Raw genomic sequence first — 21,609 nt, 5'->3', positions numbered from 1 at the left:
TTTTTTTCATGATGGCATTGATTGTTGGGCCGATTTTGTATTACATAAATCTCATCCTTATGGGCATTACGAAAAGTTGACCCAAAAAACAAGGAAGGAGCCTAACGCATCGGCTCAAGTGGAAACCAGTAACCATACGTTTCATAATACGATAAGATAAGATAACGTTTCTGCCACGTGGTATTTTCATTGTGGTCAAGTATCGATAAGGGTATCAACACCGTTCATTAATCCTGTGGTTGTTAACAACGATATCATGAAATATCTATAAGGCTTCTCACTCTATATAGATGACCAAAGCAGTAGACTAACAGTAAGAGTTAAGAGAACGAAGAAGAATTAGTCATGGCTTACTCTATGCTCTCCTCCGCCGCTGTTGTTACCTCACCGGCTCAAACCACCATGGTCGCTCCATTCACCGGGTTGAAGTCTTCCGCTGCATTCCCAGTCACCCAGAAGGCCAACAACGACATTACTTCCATCGCTAGCAACGGAGGAAGAGTTAGCTGCATGAAGGTAAATACCACTAGAGAGTCTTGAGTTAGGCTTGTCTTTTATTACACGCAACGCAACTGGTACATTCGAACAGAATCCTATTCAAGAATATATATATAGATACCTAGGATCGTTAAAAGGTCTAAACAGTATATATAAAAGTGAACTAATATTCATTAATTGGAAACACGATTTGTAGGTGTGGCCACCAATTGGAAAGAAGAAGTTTGAGACCCTTTCTTACCTTCCTGACCTTTCCGATGTTGAGTTGGCTAAGGAAGTCGACTACCTTCTCCGCAACAAGTGGATTCCTTGTGTTGAATTCGAGTTGGAGGTAATTAAGACAAGTTTTATTTTTTGGATCTAAACAACCTTTATTACACCATGTGAATTCTTATTATGTATGGTACTCTCATGTGTGTACAGCACGGATTTGTGTACCGTGAGCACGGAAGCACACCCGGATACTACGATGGCCGTTACTGGACAATGTGGAAGCTTCCCTTGTTCGGATGCACTGACTCTGCTCAAGTGTTGAAGGAAGTCCAAGAGTGCAAAAAGGAGTACCCCAATGCCTTTATCAGAATCATCGGATTCGACAACAACCGTCAAGTGCAGTGCATCAGTTTCATCGCCTACAAGCCACCAAGCTTCACTGATGCTTAAGTCGCGTCCATATAATAATATCTTCTCATTTCATTTTCAATAAGTCTGTTGCTTTTTTTCTCTTTGGATTTCTGTTTATGAGACTTTATATATCGGATTGTAAAATGTCTGATTTATGAAACATGTAATTTCTATATTGCTTCTTCTTCTTGGTTTCAGATGGCTATTAGGTTCTCAATTTATTGGGATAAGAAAACAGTCAAAATAACTTTACAAGACGGGTTAGATAAGGCTAGTGGTAATATTTATTAGAATAGGAAAACATTACTATTCATACGGAGTTAATTAGTTCAAAACATTTAGTTGTCATCTTTTGATGTTTACACTTATTATGTGCATTTTCTGAGATGGTATATACATACTATATTACTATTGATGCATTGTCATTGCACATAAGATACATATAGATATGGATCTCTGTTCTTACTTTTGTTATAATTGTTTTGAAAGTTAACTAGTTCCCACTTTTTTTTTGATCACGTAACTAAACTTTCCACTTATCAAACTGTTTCCTAGAAAAAGCGTATGCATGTAAATTTCACTCACACGCGCATAGTTCATCCATGAATAGAAAGGATGACACACTTGAAATCTATGATAGACACGTTTGTGGATGCACCGTACCTAAGATAGGCATGATCAGAGCCGTGCCTAATGTGTTTCAAAAAAGGCATTTGCCATAGGCCCCCTAAAATATATAAGTTTTTAGGGCCCCATAAATCACCAAAACGTAGTACATAATATAGTTTTAGAGTTAAAAGTCTTCTAACTCCCAATGATGTTGAACAAGTTCGAATCTCTTATGTGTTCTTTTGTAAATTTGTTGAACAAAAACTTATATAGAAAACGAAATGTTTCGGTAAGTAAATATGATGTTGTTTCCTGTATCGTTTTTGTTTATTGGAACTATCAATCTTTTTATTACCTATTGGTATTTTTTTCTCTTTTGTTAGTTTTTGAACGTGTTCGACTGTTTATTAATATTTTGTATGATTATAAACTATATTAACAATATTATGTGTTTTATTGATCTACACTAAAAGGACTTCAATTTTAGACTCTGCCTTAAGTTTCTACATGCCTTCGCACGACACTGGGCATGATGATAAGAGTGGAGATTTCCTACTATAATTTTTTTGTCGTCTAAAGAAATTCAATCATTTAGCAAAAAAAAAAAAGAAATTCAATCATTTGCGAAATAAGACAGTTATGGCTGGATTTTAAATAGGAAAAAGACAGCAAAACAAAGCTCTACATAATTAAGGGAGAAACATATTGACTACACCACGACAATCATCATTTTTTTTTGTTTTCGAACAAATTTATGAGCCTTGAGCCATCTCGGAGCCCCTTAATACACCATATGAAGGTAGACGAAGATCTTTCAATACAACTTCAGGCAAAATTTCAAACGCTCTTTTGTGGCACTCCGGAAATTCAAAATTGATATCTCATGAGAGTTTTATCTTGAGCGCCGGTCAATCCTTTGGTTTTGTTGAGATCTTTGATAATGTCCAGTGATGTAGAAGCAAATATCATAATCTCCATATTTAGACTTCTCATACTTTCAAAAGTCCATTTCCAGTTTTTAATTTTGGTCAAAGAAACAGAGAGCTTACCTGTGACTAAGACGATCGACTATGATGGAGGACATGCCCATTCACGTTTCGTTCCACCCATGTTTCTCCTGTTAATTGTTTGGAATCTGGCCTGGAGAATCCTATATTGACATTTTGCAATTGACCTGATCTTATCTAGTGGCACATCTCCGCTTTGCTTCTTCATCCAAAATTATGTCCTCCTCTGTTTTCCCATGTGCTATTTACCCATTGTCTCACATTCTCATTTGCTTTCTAGACTAGTTTATCATCTCAGTAAGGAACATTCATAAACAACTTTATTTCTTTCGGGGCTGTTCTATCTTCCGTGATCATGATCAAGTGAGCTAAATTTGCATAAAGGAAACCCATACCCTCCCTCTGGTTCAGGAACGTTTGATATAAGCCTAAACATGTCTAGCAGCATGGCGTTCAAAGAGGACATGATTGTTTATTTATGAGCGCACTAATGCATACATCCATCAATGTTTTGTATCCCACAGTGTTTTAACCTTTTAGGAACCGCGAGAGCTATAGCTCAGGAACATATAACTCTAGATTTCTCTATAGACAAGTGACATGATATATATAAATATAGTTTGGTGACATGTGTTGCAGAAATTGGGAGGTTACATTATTATCTCAATCGATAACTCAATTAATTTGTGGCCAATTTTCCTAAAGATACTATTTTCAAGTTTTTGTCACAACAAAAGTGTTTAAAAAAAAAAAAAGACTAGAATGGTTTATTTAATTTCTAAAAAATTCTTATACCCTAGATATATAAATGTAAAAAAATTAAAAAATAATAAAATAAAATTATTTTTATAGTTTCGATTTATATGCTTTCAAATTCGAAACCAATTCTATTTATTTTTTGAAACTATTTTTTTCAATTGTTTTCCAATTTTTTTTTGAAATTCAAAAATTATTTTTGAAACTATTTTAAAATATTTTCTTTTTAAATTTTAATATTTATTATTTATTTTATAAAATTTTAAACTCCAATCCCAAAATCCACCATTTAACTCTAAACCTTAAGGTTTAGATTAGTTAACCCTAGGAATATAAGTATATATTTATCTCTTTAATAAATCATTTTGGTTATTTTGATCCTTAAAGGTTATATTTGTGACAAAAAAAATTAAGGCTATCATCATAGGGTATTTCTCTTAATTTTTTCGATAGATCCTATGTCTTGAGGATTGTCCAACAAATCCTTTCAACTATAATATATACTAGATTTTGATCAGCACATTTAAAGCACATATTTGTTTCTTTTCAAAATTTTATTTAAAACTTATAAATATTTTCCTAATTTAATATTTTCATAGATTTTATGTTTATTCATAGTCTATTTCAATAAATTGTCCTCTTTCTTTAGTATTACTATTTTGCATATATATTATGCTTTCATATCCAATTTCAATAGATAATTTTTCTCTTTCCTTATTATATTATCTTATCATGATTTTTGTGTTTTCAGAATACTAATTAATTTTGTTAAAATATGTAAAATTGTGTACTAATAGATAAATATAATTATGTTGTAATTTTAACTAATATTATATTATAAATATAATAAACATTTATATTTTTCATTACACATATTTTTATTAATACATAAATTTTAAATTATAGTAAAAATCTATATATATCTTATAATATATAAGAGAGTTTGCTCTCTCTTTGATGCGCCACGTCATAAAATCAAAGATTCATGTCCTGACACGTGTCCATTCAACCAAAACACACCGTTTCATTTGGATAATGATACAATTGATGCTGACTTTAACATGTTTTGCTTCTTCTTTTCTTATTCTTAATGGGCTTACTAAACTATTTTTAATTATTCAGAATGTCAAATGTCCAGCTCGATAGAAATACAGTTCTATTGGCAAGAGGCGTTCTCCGAAATTAGGGTTTTATATTCTTCGTCGATCTGTCAGCTAGAACAATGGTGATACAAACATATCCAGTTAGACGAATTGTTGTGAAGAGTCTTTTTGGTGCTTCCATAGCATTTTTTGTCTTTAGTTCATACTCTGAAACATTACAGGATGTCTTATTCATCATCTTTAATAAATATCTTAACTCAATTATCGCACATCAAGCACATTTGGTGCACGTTTCGTTCAATGATATTTATCCCTGTTCTAGGCGGTCCACCTATAAAAAGGTAATCATGCACCCCTAGAACAGCATCCTTCATTTGATGATTATCCAAAAAAAAAACATATTTGCAGAATAATGGCTAACACTTCTCTTCTTCACTCTTTGATATCTCCATCTTCTCAAAATCGATTTCGCCGCCGTAGTACTCCAGCTGAATCCAAGCACCAAATGGAAGTCGATTAACCCAAGCATCGTCTTCAACGTATTCACTAAAATCAGCTATCCACTCCTCTCACGATCTCCATTACTTTCTTTAACTTTTTGTGGGAATCTTCGAATATATATAAATAAGTCCCTATCCCTTGAAATTCATCATTACAATCCTCTCAATCTTATGTTTTTCTAAACTGTCAGCAATAAGAATGTCTAAGATAGTTCACCAACAAATTCACGTAAAGGTATGAGCTGTCATCCCTGTGTTTATGAACAAAACTGTTTAAAAAAGCTTACCAGTTTTTTCGGCTGATTCTTATACAAATTATTCAGACATCCATATTACTTACATTCTTTAAAAACATTGTTTTCACAACATATACATGTTCAGGTTTAATTCATACATTATACTAGAATCTTTTAGTATCTTCATTGCTCAGGTTTTATTCCAATAGAAAATGCTGCACGAAAGCTATTGAGATCAACAAGAGCTTGCAATTTTTTCCAGGAGGTAAATCACTGAAAACGTTTTCACATAGAGCATTACTGAGATTCATACAAACTGTATTCCAGTTAACGATTCAGCTAAGAAATTTTATTCACACTCACTCTTAGTGCTGCTAATTGTTGATGTCCTCAGCTTCGATTCAACCTTTTAAAAGACGCTGTCAAGGAAGGTATATTTCATTTCCAGGTACAGATTTCTCTCACCAGATGTGCTATCTTTCAACAGTTACTCTCATTAGTTACAACTCTGCTTATGTGCTTTGCTAAAGGTAGCGTTTCCACAAGCAATCTTAATGACCATCAACATCGTCCATGACTAGCAGAGGAGTATAGTTCCAATTCTAACGCAAAAAGTTCAAGCTCAAAAGGAGCACACAGGTAGAATATATTTCTCTGAACCGGTCCTTCAAATCTTTCTACTGAATAGCCAATAGATTTGAACTCACGGTTAGCAGTCGACAACATTCTTAAGGGTTTCTGCACTTTAAAATGGACAACATTCTTAAGGGTTTTCAATCTTCTTCTCTATATTTCCAAATTTAGTTTTGTTTAAATAATTGCTAGGTTATCATCGCCATATCGAAATTTGAAATTTGTTAATAATAATAAGATTTAGAATTAAAAAAAATTAATTTACAAATATCTAAGATTAAATCGTGATATTGATTATAAACTAATTTTTTTTATATAAATTAATTTTAAATACAGTTATTACATTTATATAATAAAAACATTTTTATATAAAATAATTTTAAATTCTATTATATATAACATAAACCTTTTTCAAATTAATTTAAATTCGTTAATATATAATAAAAAGTATATAAGTTAATTTCAAATTCTTATATATATATATAATAATAAAAATAATATTAAAATCGTATGTATATAATAAATATTTTTAATATAAATTAAATTTAAAATAATTTATATATATACAAGGAATTGATATATATATTTTTAAATTAAATTAGTTTTTATATAATATAATAAACACATTTTTATATAAAATAATTTATAAATTGTTTATATATATATACATTTGTAAAACGTTATAAAATTATAAAAAACTATAAAAATGTTTTAAAATATTTAAAACTTTATAAATGTCAGAAAACAACAAATTAAACAAAGAAACCACAAAATCACAATCAAAACCTATTTAAACCACAACCTAACAACAACATCTACGACCTAATTCATAAAATTCTTCATCCTAACAAAATCTAACATTCAAAATAGTCACATATATCAAATAAGAAAAGGGAATAGAAGACTTACATGATTTGTGGGGGCATTTGAGGAGTTTAGGTTTTATGCTCGCTGGATGAGAGAGAGAGAGAGAGAGAGAGAGAGAGAGAGAGAGAGAGAGAGAGAGAGAGAGAGAGAGAGAGAGAGAGAGAGAGAGAGAGAGAGAGAGAGAGAGATGAGGAAAATTGTCGTAAGAATATGTTTTTTATAAAAGAATTCTGACAGAAAATTGTCGTCAGAATTATATCAGAATATTTTCGCATTTGGCGGTTCACAAAAATGTTTTATAAAATATTTAAAACTTTATAAATGTCACAAAACAACAAATTAAACAAACAAACCACAAAATCAGAATCAAAACCTATATAAACCACAATCTAACAACAACATCTACGATCTAATTCATAAAATTCTTCATCCTAACAAAAATCTAACATTCAAAATAGTCACATATATCAATTAAGAAAAGGGAATAGAAGAGTTACATGATTTGTGGGGGCATTTGAAGAGTTTAGGTTTTATGCTCGCTGGATGAGAGAGAGATGTTTTTTACCGTTAAAAATAAACAAATCAATGTAATTTGTTATTAATTATATTAATAACTATTACATTTTATCATAATAGTATATTATAATGTGTTGATATTAGTAACTTTTTGGTAAACCGTTACAATATCTCATAATCAACTAATCATAAAATCCTGCAAATACACCGATTTTTGACTTATGTACCATACAAATCACTTAGTAACGCTAAAAACCACAAGTGATTCACATATGCATATTTTCGTAACCGCTGTGTTTTAACCAATAAGGCTATAAGTACAAACTACACTTTGACCCGCGTGCAGGTGCAGACATATTTTTTCAAAAATATATTGCTATTTGTTTTTCATGTCACTATTATATATCATATATATGTCATCATATAATTGTACCATCATATAAGTAATCATATAATTAATAGTATTTCATGTCATTATTAGTGTTTGAAATTATGATTTCTATTGTATTTTTTCTTATATATATTGAAAACATCTTTTATAATGGTTATTGTGAAAAACATTCTAGTAAAAATAGTTACAAAAAACATTCTAGTAAAAATCAATTTTTGAATATATGTATATTTTGAAATCAATTTTTGATATAAATCAATTTTTATTTTGATTTGAAATTTGTATATAAAGTTTTAATTTTTTTTATGATCATTTTAGAGAAAACATATTTTAGGTAATTAAATTGGACCAATTTCGTATATTTTAAAGTTGGCCGAGATAGATAGTTTTTCATAATATAATGGACTTCCAATTTTTTTTAATAACTTAATTTTTTTCTTAATATACTGCTATGAATGTTTCCAAACAACATTATAATATCTATTTATATAAAGTACAGTTAAATCTCTCCTTAGAGAGACACCTAGGATGCCACATAGGAAATTCATCTCATGGTGTAGCAACACGTGTCCAGGAAGAAAACGTAGTGTTTCATTAAAACATTAATACAATTCATTTGGGTTTTATTGTATCTGGGCTTCATGTTTTAGGTATAAACCCACATATGTTTCTCCCGTCTGCTTTCATACGACGCCATCGCCGTGTCGATCCAAGTACAGGCCACCGCCTCTTACCAGAAGAGGTGTAACGGTCTACACTTTCATTCAATCTCCATCGTTTACGTTCTTATTCACTCCATAAACTTGCATTCAATAGCACCTTCACTCTTCCCAGATGGTTACAAAACTTATCCTATAAAAAGGAGGTAAGCTTTGCCAAAATTCACCAAACATCACCTCTCACCCTCAATCATCATAATACTTTGCTTCAGTATTGTGATCTCTTCATAGAAATTCTGATATAGCTATAGAGTTTCGAGATCTTGATTCGTTTTGTGAATCTTCCATCCCGTTTTATCTTCTTTTCTATTCAACAAAAGCTTATCGGGAGAACTATTCAAGACAAATCGCGATGAATCTGATGATGATCCCTCGATCGAGAAGTCTTGGTTTCGTTTCAACGTGTCTTGGGCCGTGTCTCGGTTTGTCCAGATTCAACGCTTATACGAATTTCCTACCTCCAACAAGAACGACGCTCTCATTCAGTGAATATCCCGTCAGAGGCCGTGATTCTCAACTTATAAATAGGTAAGATTTCCACCTTTGAAGATATCTCATTTTGTGATATTCCCTAAAACTTATTTGCATTTATATGGCCAATCCATATGTTCTTCTTCGTGATTTAAAGGGGGCCACTGTTCTTCCATCGTCGAAGTGAGGCTTCTAAGATTTTGGGAAGCTGGAAAGCTCAAACGCGGTGGGGGAGTTGATAGGCTGGATATACTTCTCCTTGATGCCAAGGTTTTCTGATCTTAAATCTCTATTTTTTATTTGAAGTTTTATTTTTCCCGGTCTTAAATCTCAAGTTTTTTTAAGTTCCACCCTGACATTCATAAACTTTGAACTGTTGTATACGCAGGTTTTGCGATTTATATCTCATGTTCATTGTTTTTAAAAGTTTTTCGGCCTCCACATTTATAAATTTCAAACTCTTGCTTAAATAAAGAAAAAAATATGATATACACAGGTTTTGCGATCTTTGACGATTTCAGTTTCAGTACATCCTCCTTTCCTTTAAGTCCGTGCATCTGCAGCTATATATAGGTGAGTTTCCATCCGTCAAATCATCATTTTCTTACTCACAATCATATCAAACAAATAAACTTTTGAAGAGTAGAATGGTTAACTCCTTTCTTCTCCTTGCTAACTTCAAAACCGGTTGCTGTAGAACCACAATTGAAGTTCGTTTGCTTATAGATGTTTGTCTGTTGGCAGGCTAAATTTCAGAAACATGGGGCAGAGCAGAGGGAAGAGCAACTGGAAAGTCTCAATCATCATAGGGTAGGAGTCCTTAGCGAAGGAAAAATATTTTTACCATTGCTGCATTAAGCAAATTATTTTTAACTTGGGAATTTTGCTATATCTCTCTCAGTTTGAATTTGAAAGGTTCAGCCTTATGTAAGAGCGGATAGTCAATAGGGAGAAGTTAGAAGTAAGTTAAATACTTACCCTTAGATTTTTCTTTTATTGAAACAAAAAAAAAATGGGCACTTGACGTTTTACTGCTATATATTTGCAGCGAGAGTTGGCTATTTCCTCTCATGAGATACTTGCTGCCGGAAGGGTTCACGGTGCACGTTTATAACTGGTCAGTGATCCATTTCTCCTCTCCGAGTTTTGTCGGACCCAGCGACAACGTCAATAAAAGGTTATCGAGATGGTAATATATCCGGCAGTGAAGCAATTCAGAGATCAGATGATATCACCATCAAGTTGATGGCATCAACAGCACATCCTCTGTTAAGCGTCAGCCAAAGGTCCCATTGTTGTGAGGAAAGCTTAGTTGTTCTCTTCTCGAATCATCTCTTGAAGAACACACAACTTCCTCTGTGTGTTTTCCTCTTCCAAAGGTTTTATTAGTCATAAAAAGGAGGGCAACGATAGAAAGCGGATGTGGAAAAATAAAAGAAAGGTCTTTTTATACCAAGGTGAAATCAATTCCCTTAATTCACAACCTCAAGGATCAGAGATTCAGACAGTTGCAGTGTAAAAACGCCTTCATACCGTAAAACATTGCAGTATCACATTCACTGTTTATCATTTTTTTATTGTTCCTCTTTAAGTGTTTTTCTAGACGGAAGATATCAACACTGAAGTGCTATAAAATTATAGTAAACTTTAAGGATGCTTCTAAATTTTCATGTTATTTACTTTTTATTCTCGAGAGTTTTGCCTTTATTATCTAATATTTATATGCTACAGTGTACATACAAGATATATAAAGAAAACCAAAAATTAAACAAAAACACGGGCGTAAAGAAAAATATAAAATTAAACAAAAAGTCCAGCCTAAGATAACAATATAAGTTTTTCTCCTCACTCAAGTTACAAAATGGGAATTATAAAACAGAATTAGTAGCAAATTAAGCAAGAGATTGCTAAAGTTAGAAGAAGTGTCTTCTTAAATTTTTATAAAAAAATATTCTATTAGCTAGAAAACAATGCTCAAATCAGCTTTTACAGTTAGCATCTGATTTAACACCAGAAGGTTTCAAAATTGATTTTAGACTAGATGTATTAGAAAACCATTAATTCGACCTTATTATATATACAACAATAATTATATTTAAGTGAGAGCACTATAACTGTAACTTAATATCAAATTTGAATTTTATTTTGAGAACAAAAGGTTAATTTAAAATTATTCAACATAGTTCTAAAAATAATGTCAAAACATAATAATTGAGTGAATATACATAATATAGTTCCTTAATATAAAAATTCCAATAGTAAATAGAAAACTTTTGTAAAGAAAACAAAAAGGAGGAAAGTCTATTTATGATATTGCTTTTTTTGTTTCATCAAGTTATTTTTCCACAAGAAAATGATTGAATACCACAAACACAAATTGACACATAATAAAAAACAATTTCAGAAAAAGTAGTGGGAAAACAAAAATAATCTGATCTAATAAATGGAAAAATAACTAAAACACACAAAGGAAATTATTATATTTTAAATAAAAATGATTCCTTACTGATCCAATATAAATATTTAAACAGAAATTTAATACTGATATAATAACAATAAAAATATATTTTTAGAGTATAAACACTTTTCATAAAATAAAACAATAAAATTAAGGTTGTATAGTATAAACAGTTTTAAAAATATTTATATTTGTACAGTATAAATAGAGACTCAGTATAAAACAATTTGACCAAAAAAGTATAAATAAAATAGAAAACTTAACCTAAAATATATATTTAAAAAAACTAATCCATCAAAATAAAAAATAACATAACCATATTAAACTATTTTTGTATTAAAAATTAAATTGATTGAACGAAACTAAGGTTGAATATTTTACAAGGACACAAAATACTCAGGCGGATCGACTAGCACGTAGTGCCAAGAATCATCCATCGTTTGTCGTTTACATGGATGCGGAGCTACCTATGTGGTTCACAGAGCCATTTACAGTTTGTTCTTTAAATAGATAGACAAAAAAAATTGAATATTTTACCATCAGAAACTTCAACTGAAAGAGGTCATAAAAATTAAATAAGAGCAATTGTCCAATAATGATTCTCATATTATATAAAAAAATTATTAAAAGATTAAAAGATTAAAAAAATAAAACTACAGAAGCACAACTGAAAATAGTTGAATGTGTAGAAATGAAACCATATCTAATACTAGAACTTATATTATAATCAATTAGACTTTCAAATCAAACACTGTGCTACATAATTAATCGACATGTCACGGGTAGTGCATAAAACCCACTAGAAACATAAATATTTTGTGATTATATATTAATTTCATTATAGTCCATTTTTAAATTATATACTATCTATAAAGAAATAATGTTAAAATCATATTCTAAAAAATAATTAGACAATATTTTAGCTAATCTACAAATATAGTAGCATATAAAAGAATCAATAATGTATATTTTTATCATAGTAATTTGACTATTTTCACATTTTCTAAATAAGCAGCTATAAAAGATAAAATATAGGTAAATTCAATAAAAAGTACAATTACATATTTACATACATCAAACATAAATTATATCCCGCCCGTAGGGCGGGCAGACCCTAGTAGGTATTAATAATATAGATACTTTTTTCTTGAGAATTTTTTGGAAGAAAAAACATAATATGCGGTGAGCGTGGATCGAACACGCGACCTTCAGATCTTCAGTCTGACGCTCTCCCAACTGAGCTATCCCCGCTTTTTGTTTATTTTCATGGTCATAATGAAACAAGTTTGTTCTTTGTTTATTAATGTAGTGTTTGAGCGGATATACACTAGCAGACTAGCTGAGTAACTTGCAAAGTGAATGGTTAAAAGTGTGAAAGTATGAATGTGGCAGTCGAAGATGGAAAGAAAGTGGAGGATATGATGCTTCTTATCAACCATGTTTTTGAATTGGATGAATGATTTTATTGGTGATGGTAAAAGCATCATATAAACATTTAAGTATCTGAGTCTTGTTTCTGAAATTGCTTACATGATAGATATAATTGGCTTATTGAAGATTGGCTTCTTGTTTGTTTGACTCAGGAAAAGAAGCTACTATAGTCAATGCACTTCTGGATCTGTTGATCAATGTAAACGCATTTCTAATGCTGTCTGAGTCAGAGTTGCAGAGGAATTCAAGAGCCACATGCCCAATGCTATATAAACTATCTATATAAATAAAATTGTTACTTCTCTAAAGAGAGTGACACCTAAGTTTGTATACACTCTTAAATTGACATCTCATCATAAGCTTAAAAGATTATATTCATAAATATCTAAAATAATTATTGATTTATCGGGTAAAACTGTATAAATTACTCAGTAGTATCCAAATTTTATAAGTCTGGTATAAAAACTATTTTAACTTTTCTAAAACACCCAAAAGTATATGAATTTACTTAAAATTCAGTAAAAAAATAGTGTTATTGAACTTTTAGTTGACTCTGGATAATCACTTGTTTCCCATACTGAAATACGTAACCTAAATCTCACTGAATCAAACCATGGTTGATTTTTTTGTTGGATTCAGATTCAAATTCAGAGGTTTTTTCCGGTGGGTTCAGATTTTGGGTTCAAGTATTTTTGCGCAGCATTGCTTTTTCCTACAAACCAGTGGTGACAACGTAGAGATCGTACTTTTGGTTCCAACTTAGTAAATAGTTACTTGCTAAATTGTTTTGAATTGAGACATCATCATATATATATTACAAACTTAGAACAAACCAAATGAAGAACTACAATAGTTTCTCAAATATACCAAAAGAGATCTCCAAGGTTAAATAAATTCAATGATCGAAAATAACTTTCATCAAGACTCGAGCTTTTTCTTTTTATTGTACAAAACTATGTTCTTTTTCCAAAATTTTCAATAATAATAATTGAAGAAGACGATACAGGACTTGCACGTTCCAGAGTTTGCAACAGATACACATAGGACGTGCCTTAGTTATTTGAATGATATATATCTCTATAATATTATTTGAGAAGTCAGTTTCTTATGTGTCGCGCTCACGTTAATTCTCACAATGGTTGATTACACGAATACCCTTAATGAATTAATCTTAGCTATACCAAATTATCATTACTAAAAATTGTTTAGTTTCCTTTTTATTAATAAAGCTTTAATTATCCTTTTTATTATAGTTTATTTATTTTATCAACCCATATATAATAAAAAGGAAATATCTATAAAATATATAGATTTTTTATATACAAAAACGAATTTATTTTTTCTTTATTTATATTTTCCCTAAAAACATAAATAAAAAAGTGAATATCTAATAATTTTCAAAATATATAGGTGTATATATATAATTTACAAAATAAAATAGTTAAGCTAATTTTTAAGAAAACATATTTTATAATGATTATTTTTTTGATTAAATGATTTAAAGAAAATTAATTTCAAACAATGTAAAGTGATCATTTAATATCATTAAGAAAATTTATAAATTAAAATTAAAATTTTACCTAATTTTCATTGATAAAATTATAAAATGTATTCGCAATTCTAAACAAGTTATGATTTACCAATTATTAGGAATTAGTTGTCTTATAAATATTCATATATATATATATATATATATATATATATATATATATATGAATTTTCAAATATTATAAAATATGTTCATGAATGCAACTACAACATTTTCTGTGTGTTTCTATCTTTAAAAAAATAAACTTACCAAATTTTATAAGATTTATAAAATGTATTTAGAAATATAAAAGGAAGAACGGATCTAAATTAAGCTAAAAATAGTAATCCAATTATAATCTTATTAAAGTTAAAAAAAACAGTTGTTCAATTTGAAATAATAGATGCGAAAACATACCCACAATGAAAACTTGAACTGTCCAAATATTAAGTTTGAAATAAGATACCTAATTAAGATGAAAACATATGTATTAACAATTATTATGATTTGATTATCTTATAAGTATTTATTTCCGTGCATGAGCACGGGAGAATCACCTAGTATATATATATATAACAAGTTGGAGGATTACTCCCATCATGGACTTGGTAACTGAAGAGATCAAACAGATGAGACAGCTGATTGATTCATTTACAAGAGTCTTAAACTTTGTCTATATTACTCATTTCACCTCTAATTACTTTGAATGGAGTGGATATTGAAACTCTAGATCTTAACTTGAATGGCTGGCTTTGCTTCGGTTGTACAAAAACCATGTTACTTCCTAGTGACAATTCTCCTTATTCTCCGGAGCTAGATGTGGGACATGTGCCTAGCTATTTATTTGGTTTTTTACTATGTTATTAATTCTATAAATATAAACTATACAGTTATGGTATAAACAACAAGCACCAGTGGTCTAGTGGTAGAATAGTACCCTGCCACGGTACAGACCCGGGTTCGATTCCCGGCTGGTGCATTTGAGCTGTGAAGAAATAGTCTTCCGGCTGGTGCATTTGAGCTGTGAAGAAATAGTCTTTACTGAAGGTTGGGTCCTTCGCATTCTTCTGATTACAAGATGATGTTGCCGCACCTGAGCTCTTATTTTTGGTTGAAAATATTTGTTTCTGAGTATCAGAAACTGATTCAAGGTGCTGTGTGGCTTATGCAACTGTCCTGTCTTTTTACTGGTATAAGAGCATGATTATTGCATAGATCCTTAACAAAAGTTCTTAATACACATATATGTATATATATGTATATGTATATATTATATATGCGTATATAACTGTTTGCTAAGGACTTTGCGGAAACCGAAACCGAAAGTTCCTTAATTAAGAAACTTTCGGTTTCGGTTTCCGTAAAGTCCTTAACAAACAATTATATACGCATATATAATATATACATATACATATATACACATATATGTGTACTAAGGACTTTTGTTAAGGATCTATGCAATAATCATGCTCTAAACAAAAGCACCAGTGGTCTAGTGGTAGAATAGTACCCTGCCACGGTACAGACCCGGGTTCGATTCCCGGCTGGTGCATTTGAGCTGTGAAGAAATTGGCTTTAGTGAAGGTTGGGTCCTTTGCATTCTTCTGATTACAAGATGATAGAGCCGCACCTGAGCTCTTTTTTTTGGTTGAAAATATTTTTTTCTGAGTATCAGAAACTGATTCAAGGTGCTGTGTGGCTTATGCAACCGTCCTGTCTTTTTACTGAGTGCTGTTTGCATACATGTATTGTCAGTGTCTTTTTAATACTTCCCCTTATAACAATAAAAAGAAAACAGGTTTTGGAGATTAGCCAAATGGACAAGAAGTGGATATATATATACTTTCCCTGGCAATATGGCATCTCCTCTGCTTTCACGCACTTATTATGTGCAAAAGATGGTAGTTTATTAAATAATTATGGGTTAAAATGGATTTGTAGTGTTCATAAAAACATAACATTTTAGGCTTTGTTTTTTTTTTTTTGTTGAAATTTTAAATTGATTATCAACAAAGAAAAAAATACAGACCACTAAGATTTATGGTTTGAGAGATGATCATGTAAAAGAAATAAAAAACAGAGCTGAGACTTATGATGGAGTTGGCCTTGAGAGCCATCTCTGCATCATTTCGCCATAGAAGGCTGGTTTCCGGTGATGAAGAGAAGATATCCTGTTTCTGATGGTCTTATCGATGTAGCAAACCACCTGAGATGGGCTGAGAGGATCCCCCTGGTGGCGCCTGTTGTTCCTCTCGCGTCAAATGCTGTGAATTGTAGCTTAGAACGCAAGTTTGAGGAGGCAAGTATCCATCTCCTTCCTGCGCGAAGAGAGGAGCGAAGTAATAGTGAGAGTCCAGTCCGGACTCGCACGAGATCCTAGCAGGAAACCCGTTAGATCAATCCACACCGTAAAGGAGTATGGACAAGCAAAGAACAGATGGTCGCGAGTCTCATCCGGCTCACCACAGAGTATACATGGTTGAATGCATCCCCATGCTTTGCTTCTTGCTCCTGTCGCCAGTCTGTCAAGAAAAGCCAGCCATGTGATGAAAGAAAAACGAGGAACGCCCTGCTGAAACCAGACCACTCGTGTCCAGTTAAGTCGAGGATGATGAGATCGGAGTTGCTCCCATGTTTCCTTGCTAGAGAAGCAAGGCCTGTAGTTTCCTTCCCCGTGATGCCATAGGCGACGATCCCCCGCCGCGTCTTCCGCCTGAGCTGGAACAGAGTAGATGCAGGCCATCATTGCCCGTAGGTGATGGCCACGACATCGTCGAATGTTCCATTGTCCCCCAGAAGCCGCTGCTGAGACCGTCGCGTATCGGGGAATTCCTAGGACTTGTGTTCCAATATCGCATGTAATGTTTAAAAGTCTACCCACACTGAGCCAATTATCAAACCAAAACAGAGTGCTCTTTCCATCGCCAATCTCTGATTTTAAAAAAGATGCAGCTTGGTCCCGAAGCTTCAGAAGCTTCCTCCATATCCAGGAACCTGCATATTTAACACTGACGTCCCAAAAAAAAATTGTTTTGTTTTGGTTGTGCTTGGTTTTGGTTCTGATCTGTATACATAAAAATATTACACTTTCTGTTTCATAATAAATATCATTTTGTTACACAAAAATATCATTTTACAATTTTTTTTTTGACAACTTACTTTACAATTTCAATGTAAATTATACTTGTTTTCACCTGAAATTTATTGCAAAAAACATTGATTTTATAAATAATTTTATTTATCTCAAATACTATTGGTCAAAGATATGTAATTAATAACAACTTACATATACTTTTATCACTTTCTTAATATATGTAAAAATGTCAAAGTGACACTTATTAAGAAATGAAAGGAGCATAATTTTATTCATTTCAACCTGTAAATCAAACATAAGATCCATGAATTTTGCACGGAAACAAAAAAAGACAAAAATAAATGCAAAACCTGTTAAAATCGAGAAGACATCGAATTTGAAATTGCAAAATTCCAAAACCCTAGAAACTGAAAGGTAACGATGATTTTATCAATGATTAAACATGAACTTCAAATCATTGTGCGATTTAAGAGTGAGCGTTCGTGTATCCATTCTAGTTTGAGTTCAGATCTATTTGTTTTGGCGTTAAAAAATTTACTCTCACTCGGATATTTAAAATTTTTAGTTCATGTTTAATTATGATCTTTGTAAGATTGGTCCGGGTTCGGATAACCTATTTAAATTATTTTAAAATCTTAAAATTCATATATAATTTAGTTTTCTCAAAATCAAAAAATAAAAATAGTATATAACTTATAAATTTGAATAGTGTATGTCAAAATACCTAAACTTAACATCCCCTAGACTATATTTGAGAAGTGATTTTACCACATGTCTTCTCTACAATCAGTTTCACAAAAAAAATATGACATGACCACTAAAATTGATGACATGGCTTCCGAAAAATATGACATGGATTATTTCATGTAATCTTGATTTATATTTTGGTAAACTTTTTAAAATATGGTAATAACTCATATTTTACATTTAATATTGATATTTATTTTTGGTAAACTTCTTTAAATATAGTAATATCACATACATCATCTATAAAATAAATATATTCATATATAACATTAAAATTTCAAAATTATTTTTTATTTTTTCTATAATTATACAATTTGTATTACTAAATCTTTTATAAATTGCTACAATTTTTTTAAAAAATTGATTTCTAATCGTAAAATCATTAGATTCTTATATATCTACAGATTCTATAAATATTGTTAGTTAAAATTTTTGATAATTATACAACATATTTTTAAATAAAAAAATCATTTTATCTTAATTTAATATTTAAATAAATAAAATCTATAATATTTAATAAACCTTATTTTAAATATAAATTAAATTTTGAAAACAATTTTACTGCACACGGTGCAGGAAAACACCTAGTAAAAATTGATTTAACTTGAATATTTAAAAGGAGAATCAATAGATATTTTAAATATATTGTGTTATTTTTAGTACTTTTATCTATTTTAGACATTTACTTTTGACTATTTATATATATTTTAAAACATTTTAGACAATTTCAAAATATCTTATACATTTTAGATATTTTTGGATATTAAATCTAAAAGTAGCTAACATATTTAAGTATATAATCAATTCAGATATATTCGTCCTGAAATATTTTCGCTCGGATCGGATTCTGTTTTCTAAATATCAAAAATTTGATCTGTTTAAATATTTAACCAACTTTAATTCGGATTTGATACTATTTTTTAGATGGGAATCGGTTTACTTCCCCATGCTCGGATATTTTTCCAGCGCTGATGAAATTTATCCGGTAATACCGAATGATTTTTATCGGATTTCATTAGTAAGATATGTTACATCTAATCTATTAAAACTGAAGTACTAAAATGTAGTTCACCCTAACTTTTCCTAAATAATTACAAAAAATTTTTTTTTTTTTTTTTTTTTTTTGAACATTACAATTACAAAAAATTGCCACTGCCATAATACTACAAATATAAAAAATAAATGCGATAATTGTGATTATTTTCCTAAAATCACGTGATACTACTTACTATCCTTAATATATTTCAAGATTCTCAACTACAATCTAATATTTGTGATTTAGTTTTTAATCATCCAAGCTTTAAATGATAGATACGATACCCTCCTAATATCGTAGCATGTATCTATAAATATGGTCGACACATTGTAGTTCAACTTCTGCACTACCAACTCTTAACAAAAAAAATTATTGATAAACTTTTTAAATACAAGAATAAAATTTTGTTGTTGTCTTTTGCGTCAAAAAATAAATTGATGGGCTAACTGAACTTTGTCAAATTCATATATAAATGTTAAAGGTCCATTTTAAATATCCGTGCAAAATAATTGTTACTTTTCATTGACACTGTAAAATAATTGTTACAATATTATCATTTTATATACAAATCTTCACCAAAATCATTTTATATACAAATATTCACCAAAATCTTCACCAAAAGTATAAAAAATATAATGTTGTTTGGAAACATAGATAACAGTATATTAAGAAAAAAATAAATTTATGTTATTAATAAAAATTGGAAATATATTATATTATGAGAAACTATCTATTTAGGTTAAGTTTAAAATATACAAAAATGAGCTAATTTAATTATCTAAAAATATCATGTGTCTAAAATAATCATAAAAAAAATTTAAACTTTATATATATATTTCAAATAAAAATAATAATTTAAAGTTGATCCATATCAAAAATTGATTCAAAATATTTTCCAATAATTGATTCAAAAATTAATTTTTACTAAAATATTTTCTAATAACCACTATTAAAAATGTTTTCAATATACATAAGAAAAATACAAAACAAAATCAAATTTCATATACCAACTTAAATTATGATTTTTATATTTACACATTAAATTTTTAAAATATAATATATGTGGTTATTTATATGATACTACGTATAAAATACTATTAATTATATGTTTGTTGTGTGTTTTAAAGGAAAAAATAGATTTTGAATTAGGGATGGGCGTTTGGGTACCCATTCGGGTTCGGCTTGGGTCTGTTTGTGTTTCGGGTTCCTAGGGTCAAAGATTTCAGTCTCATTTTGATATTTCTAAATTTTGGTTCGAATTTGATATGATCTTTGCAGGTTTATTCGAGTTTGGATAACCCATTTAAATTATTTTTAAAATTCATTATATATTTTAAATTTCTCAAAATATAAAAAAAATAATAAATTACATATAAATTTGAATAACAAATGTCAAAATACCTGAACTTAACATATACTATTGACATGAAAAACAACATATTTTATAAAAAAAATATATCCGTACGGACGTGCGGATCAAAATCTAGTAACAAATTAAAAAATACGACGTCCTTTTTTTTTTTTTAGTGCGACGTCCTAAAAGAAATCATCGGTCGGTTATATAATCTGCGTAATCTATTAGGGCTAAACCCAGCCCAAACAAAAGGAGGGCGAGTATCCGAACATGGGTTCTGGCCTCTGGGTTATATAGTTTGTAGACTCTTAAAGAAATGTTTGTTGGATCTAGATTCGGACATCCCTAGTAAAAATAAGAGCCGGCCCGTAACAAAATAAAACACAAGGGCGGCCTTTTGTTTTTTGTTCACAAAGACAAAATTCCGGAGAGAGAGAGAGAGAGAGAGAGAGAGAGAGAGAGTAGCGGTAGTGAATCTAAGCTATGTCGGATCCTTACGAGAGGGTGAAGGGTGGAAGGTTAGCGTTTAAAGGAGGCGATCTAGCCACGATCAAAAAGAATAAGAAGCAAAAGCAAAAGAAGAACAAGAACAAGGATAAGCTCGACGACGGTGCCGATGTTGAAAAGATGACTCCCGACGGTGCAGCCACTTCCTCCGCCGCAGATGGTAAAGACGATATCTACTCTATCGACGCCGCGAAGAAGAGGAAGTACGATGAGCTTTTCCCCGTGGAGGCAAAGAAGTTCGGTTACGTTCCCAAATCGAACTTCGATTCGGTTGTAGAGGCTCTCGACGATCGAGTCAAGAAGAAGGCCGATCGCTACTGTAAATAGAATCTTTTGCATCTCCTTTTGTTGAATCTACTGAACTTTATTTGCTACTCTCTCATAAGCTACTTTTGCAACGATGCGTAATTTCATATAATGTTTGAAACTGGTTAATTTGGAATCCAAATTTGGTATTCATCCTTTGGATTGCAGATAATAGATGAGACACTATGTTAATGGCATGTGTATAAAAATCTCTAGGT

General features: G+C 30.6%; 2 protein-coding genes, 2 long non-coding RNA genes and 5 other non-coding genes across 10 annotated transcripts; 8 read left to right on the top strand and 1 right to left on the bottom strand.

The window, feature by feature from the left end:
* Positions 1-301: 301 nt before the first annotated feature.
* On the top strand, positions 302-1,297 carry LOC108854277 (ribulose bisphosphate carboxylase small subunit, chloroplastic-like). The gene is made up of 3 exons (XM_018627801.2): positions 302-516; positions 695-829; positions 922-1,297. The coding sequence occupies exons 1-3, from the start codon at positions 346-348 to the stop codon at positions 1,159-1,161; spliced, it is 546 nt and encodes a 181-aa protein (XP_018483303.1). The 5' UTR covers positions 302-345; the 3' UTR covers positions 1,162-1,297.
* Positions 1,298-4,983: 3,686 nt separating this feature from the next.
* LOC108854281 (uncharacterized) lies at positions 4,984-13,160 on the top strand. The gene is made up of 6 exons (XR_001949878.2): positions 4,984-5,332; positions 5,528-5,598; positions 5,728-5,781; positions 5,864-5,972; positions 12,698-12,862; positions 12,972-13,160. It is a non-coding gene; the product is annotated as an uncharacterized LOC108854281 (long non-coding RNA).
* On the top strand, positions 8,371-10,625 carry LOC108824296 (uncharacterized). Of its 2 annotated transcripts, XR_001945198.2 has the most exons (7): positions 8,371-8,605; positions 8,780-8,987; positions 9,088-9,200; positions 9,427-9,503; positions 9,675-9,740; positions 9,832-9,891; positions 9,979-10,625. It is a non-coding gene; the product is annotated as an uncharacterized LOC108824296 (long non-coding RNA). The 2 variants fall into 2 exon arrangements; XR_001945197.2 differs by having other exon boundaries at positions 8,373-8,987.
* On the bottom strand, positions 12,567-12,639 carry TRNAF-GAA (transfer RNA phenylalanine (anticodon GAA)). The gene has a single exon. It is a non-coding gene; the product is annotated as a tRNA-Phe (tRNA).
* A 2,095-nt stretch (positions 13,161-15,255) lies between the features above and the next one.
* On the top strand, positions 15,256-15,326 carry TRNAG-GCC (transfer RNA glycine (anticodon GCC)). Its single transcript has one exon. It is a non-coding gene; the product is annotated as a tRNA-Gly (tRNA).
* Positions 15,327-15,365: 39 nt separating this feature from the next.
* Positions 15,366-15,448, top strand: LOC130512239 (small nucleolar RNA snoR114). Its single transcript, XR_008945796.1, has one exon. It is a non-coding gene; the product is annotated as a small nucleolar RNA snoR114 (small nucleolar RNA).
* A 380-nt stretch (positions 15,449-15,828) lies between these two features.
* Positions 15,829-15,899, top strand: TRNAG-GCC (transfer RNA glycine (anticodon GCC)). The gene has a single exon. It is a non-coding gene; the product is annotated as a tRNA-Gly (tRNA).
* Positions 15,900-15,902: 3 nt separating this feature from the next.
* LOC130512238 (small nucleolar RNA snoR114) lies at positions 15,903-15,985 on the top strand. The gene has a single exon (XR_008945795.1). It is a non-coding gene; the product is annotated as a small nucleolar RNA snoR114 (small nucleolar RNA).
* A 4,999-nt stretch (positions 15,986-20,984) lies between these two features.
* Positions 20,985-21,547, top strand: LOC108854280 (uncharacterized). Its single transcript, XM_057009600.1, has one exon. The coding sequence runs from the start codon at positions 21,062-21,064 to the stop codon at positions 21,410-21,412; it is 351 nt and encodes a 116-aa protein (XP_056865580.1). The 5' UTR covers positions 20,985-21,061; the 3' UTR covers positions 21,413-21,547.
* Positions 21,548-21,609: the final 62 nt, after the last annotated feature.

The sequence above is a fragment of the Raphanus sativus genome, chromosome 4, assembly GCF_000801105.2.
Source record: "Raphanus sativus cultivar WK10039 chromosome 4, ASM80110v3, whole genome shotgun sequence".
NCBI classification, from domain to species: domain Eukaryota; kingdom Viridiplantae; phylum Streptophyta; class Magnoliopsida; order Brassicales; family Brassicaceae; genus Raphanus; species Raphanus sativus.
Note: the sequence above shows the minus strand (reverse complement) of the source record. Positions and strands in the feature narration are given on the sequence as shown.

Bases quoted from the DNA above. Each gene is read 5' to 3' on its own strand.
- LOC108854277 (XM_018627801.2), top strand. From the start codon at position 346: ATGGCTTACTCTATGCTCTCCTCCGCCGCTGTTGTTACCTCACCGGCT. The intron at 517-694 runs GTAAATACCACT...CACGATTTGTAG, and splicing joins GAAGAGTTAGCTGCATGAAG to GTGTGGCCACCAATTGGAAA. The intron at 830-921 runs GTAATTAAGACA...ATGTGTGTACAG, and splicing joins GTGTTGAATTCGAGTTGGAG to CACGGATTTGTGTACCGTGA.
- LOC108854280 (XM_057009600.1), top strand. From the start codon at position 21,062: ATGTCGGATCCTTACGAGAGGGTGAAGGGTGGAAGGTTAGCGTTTAAA.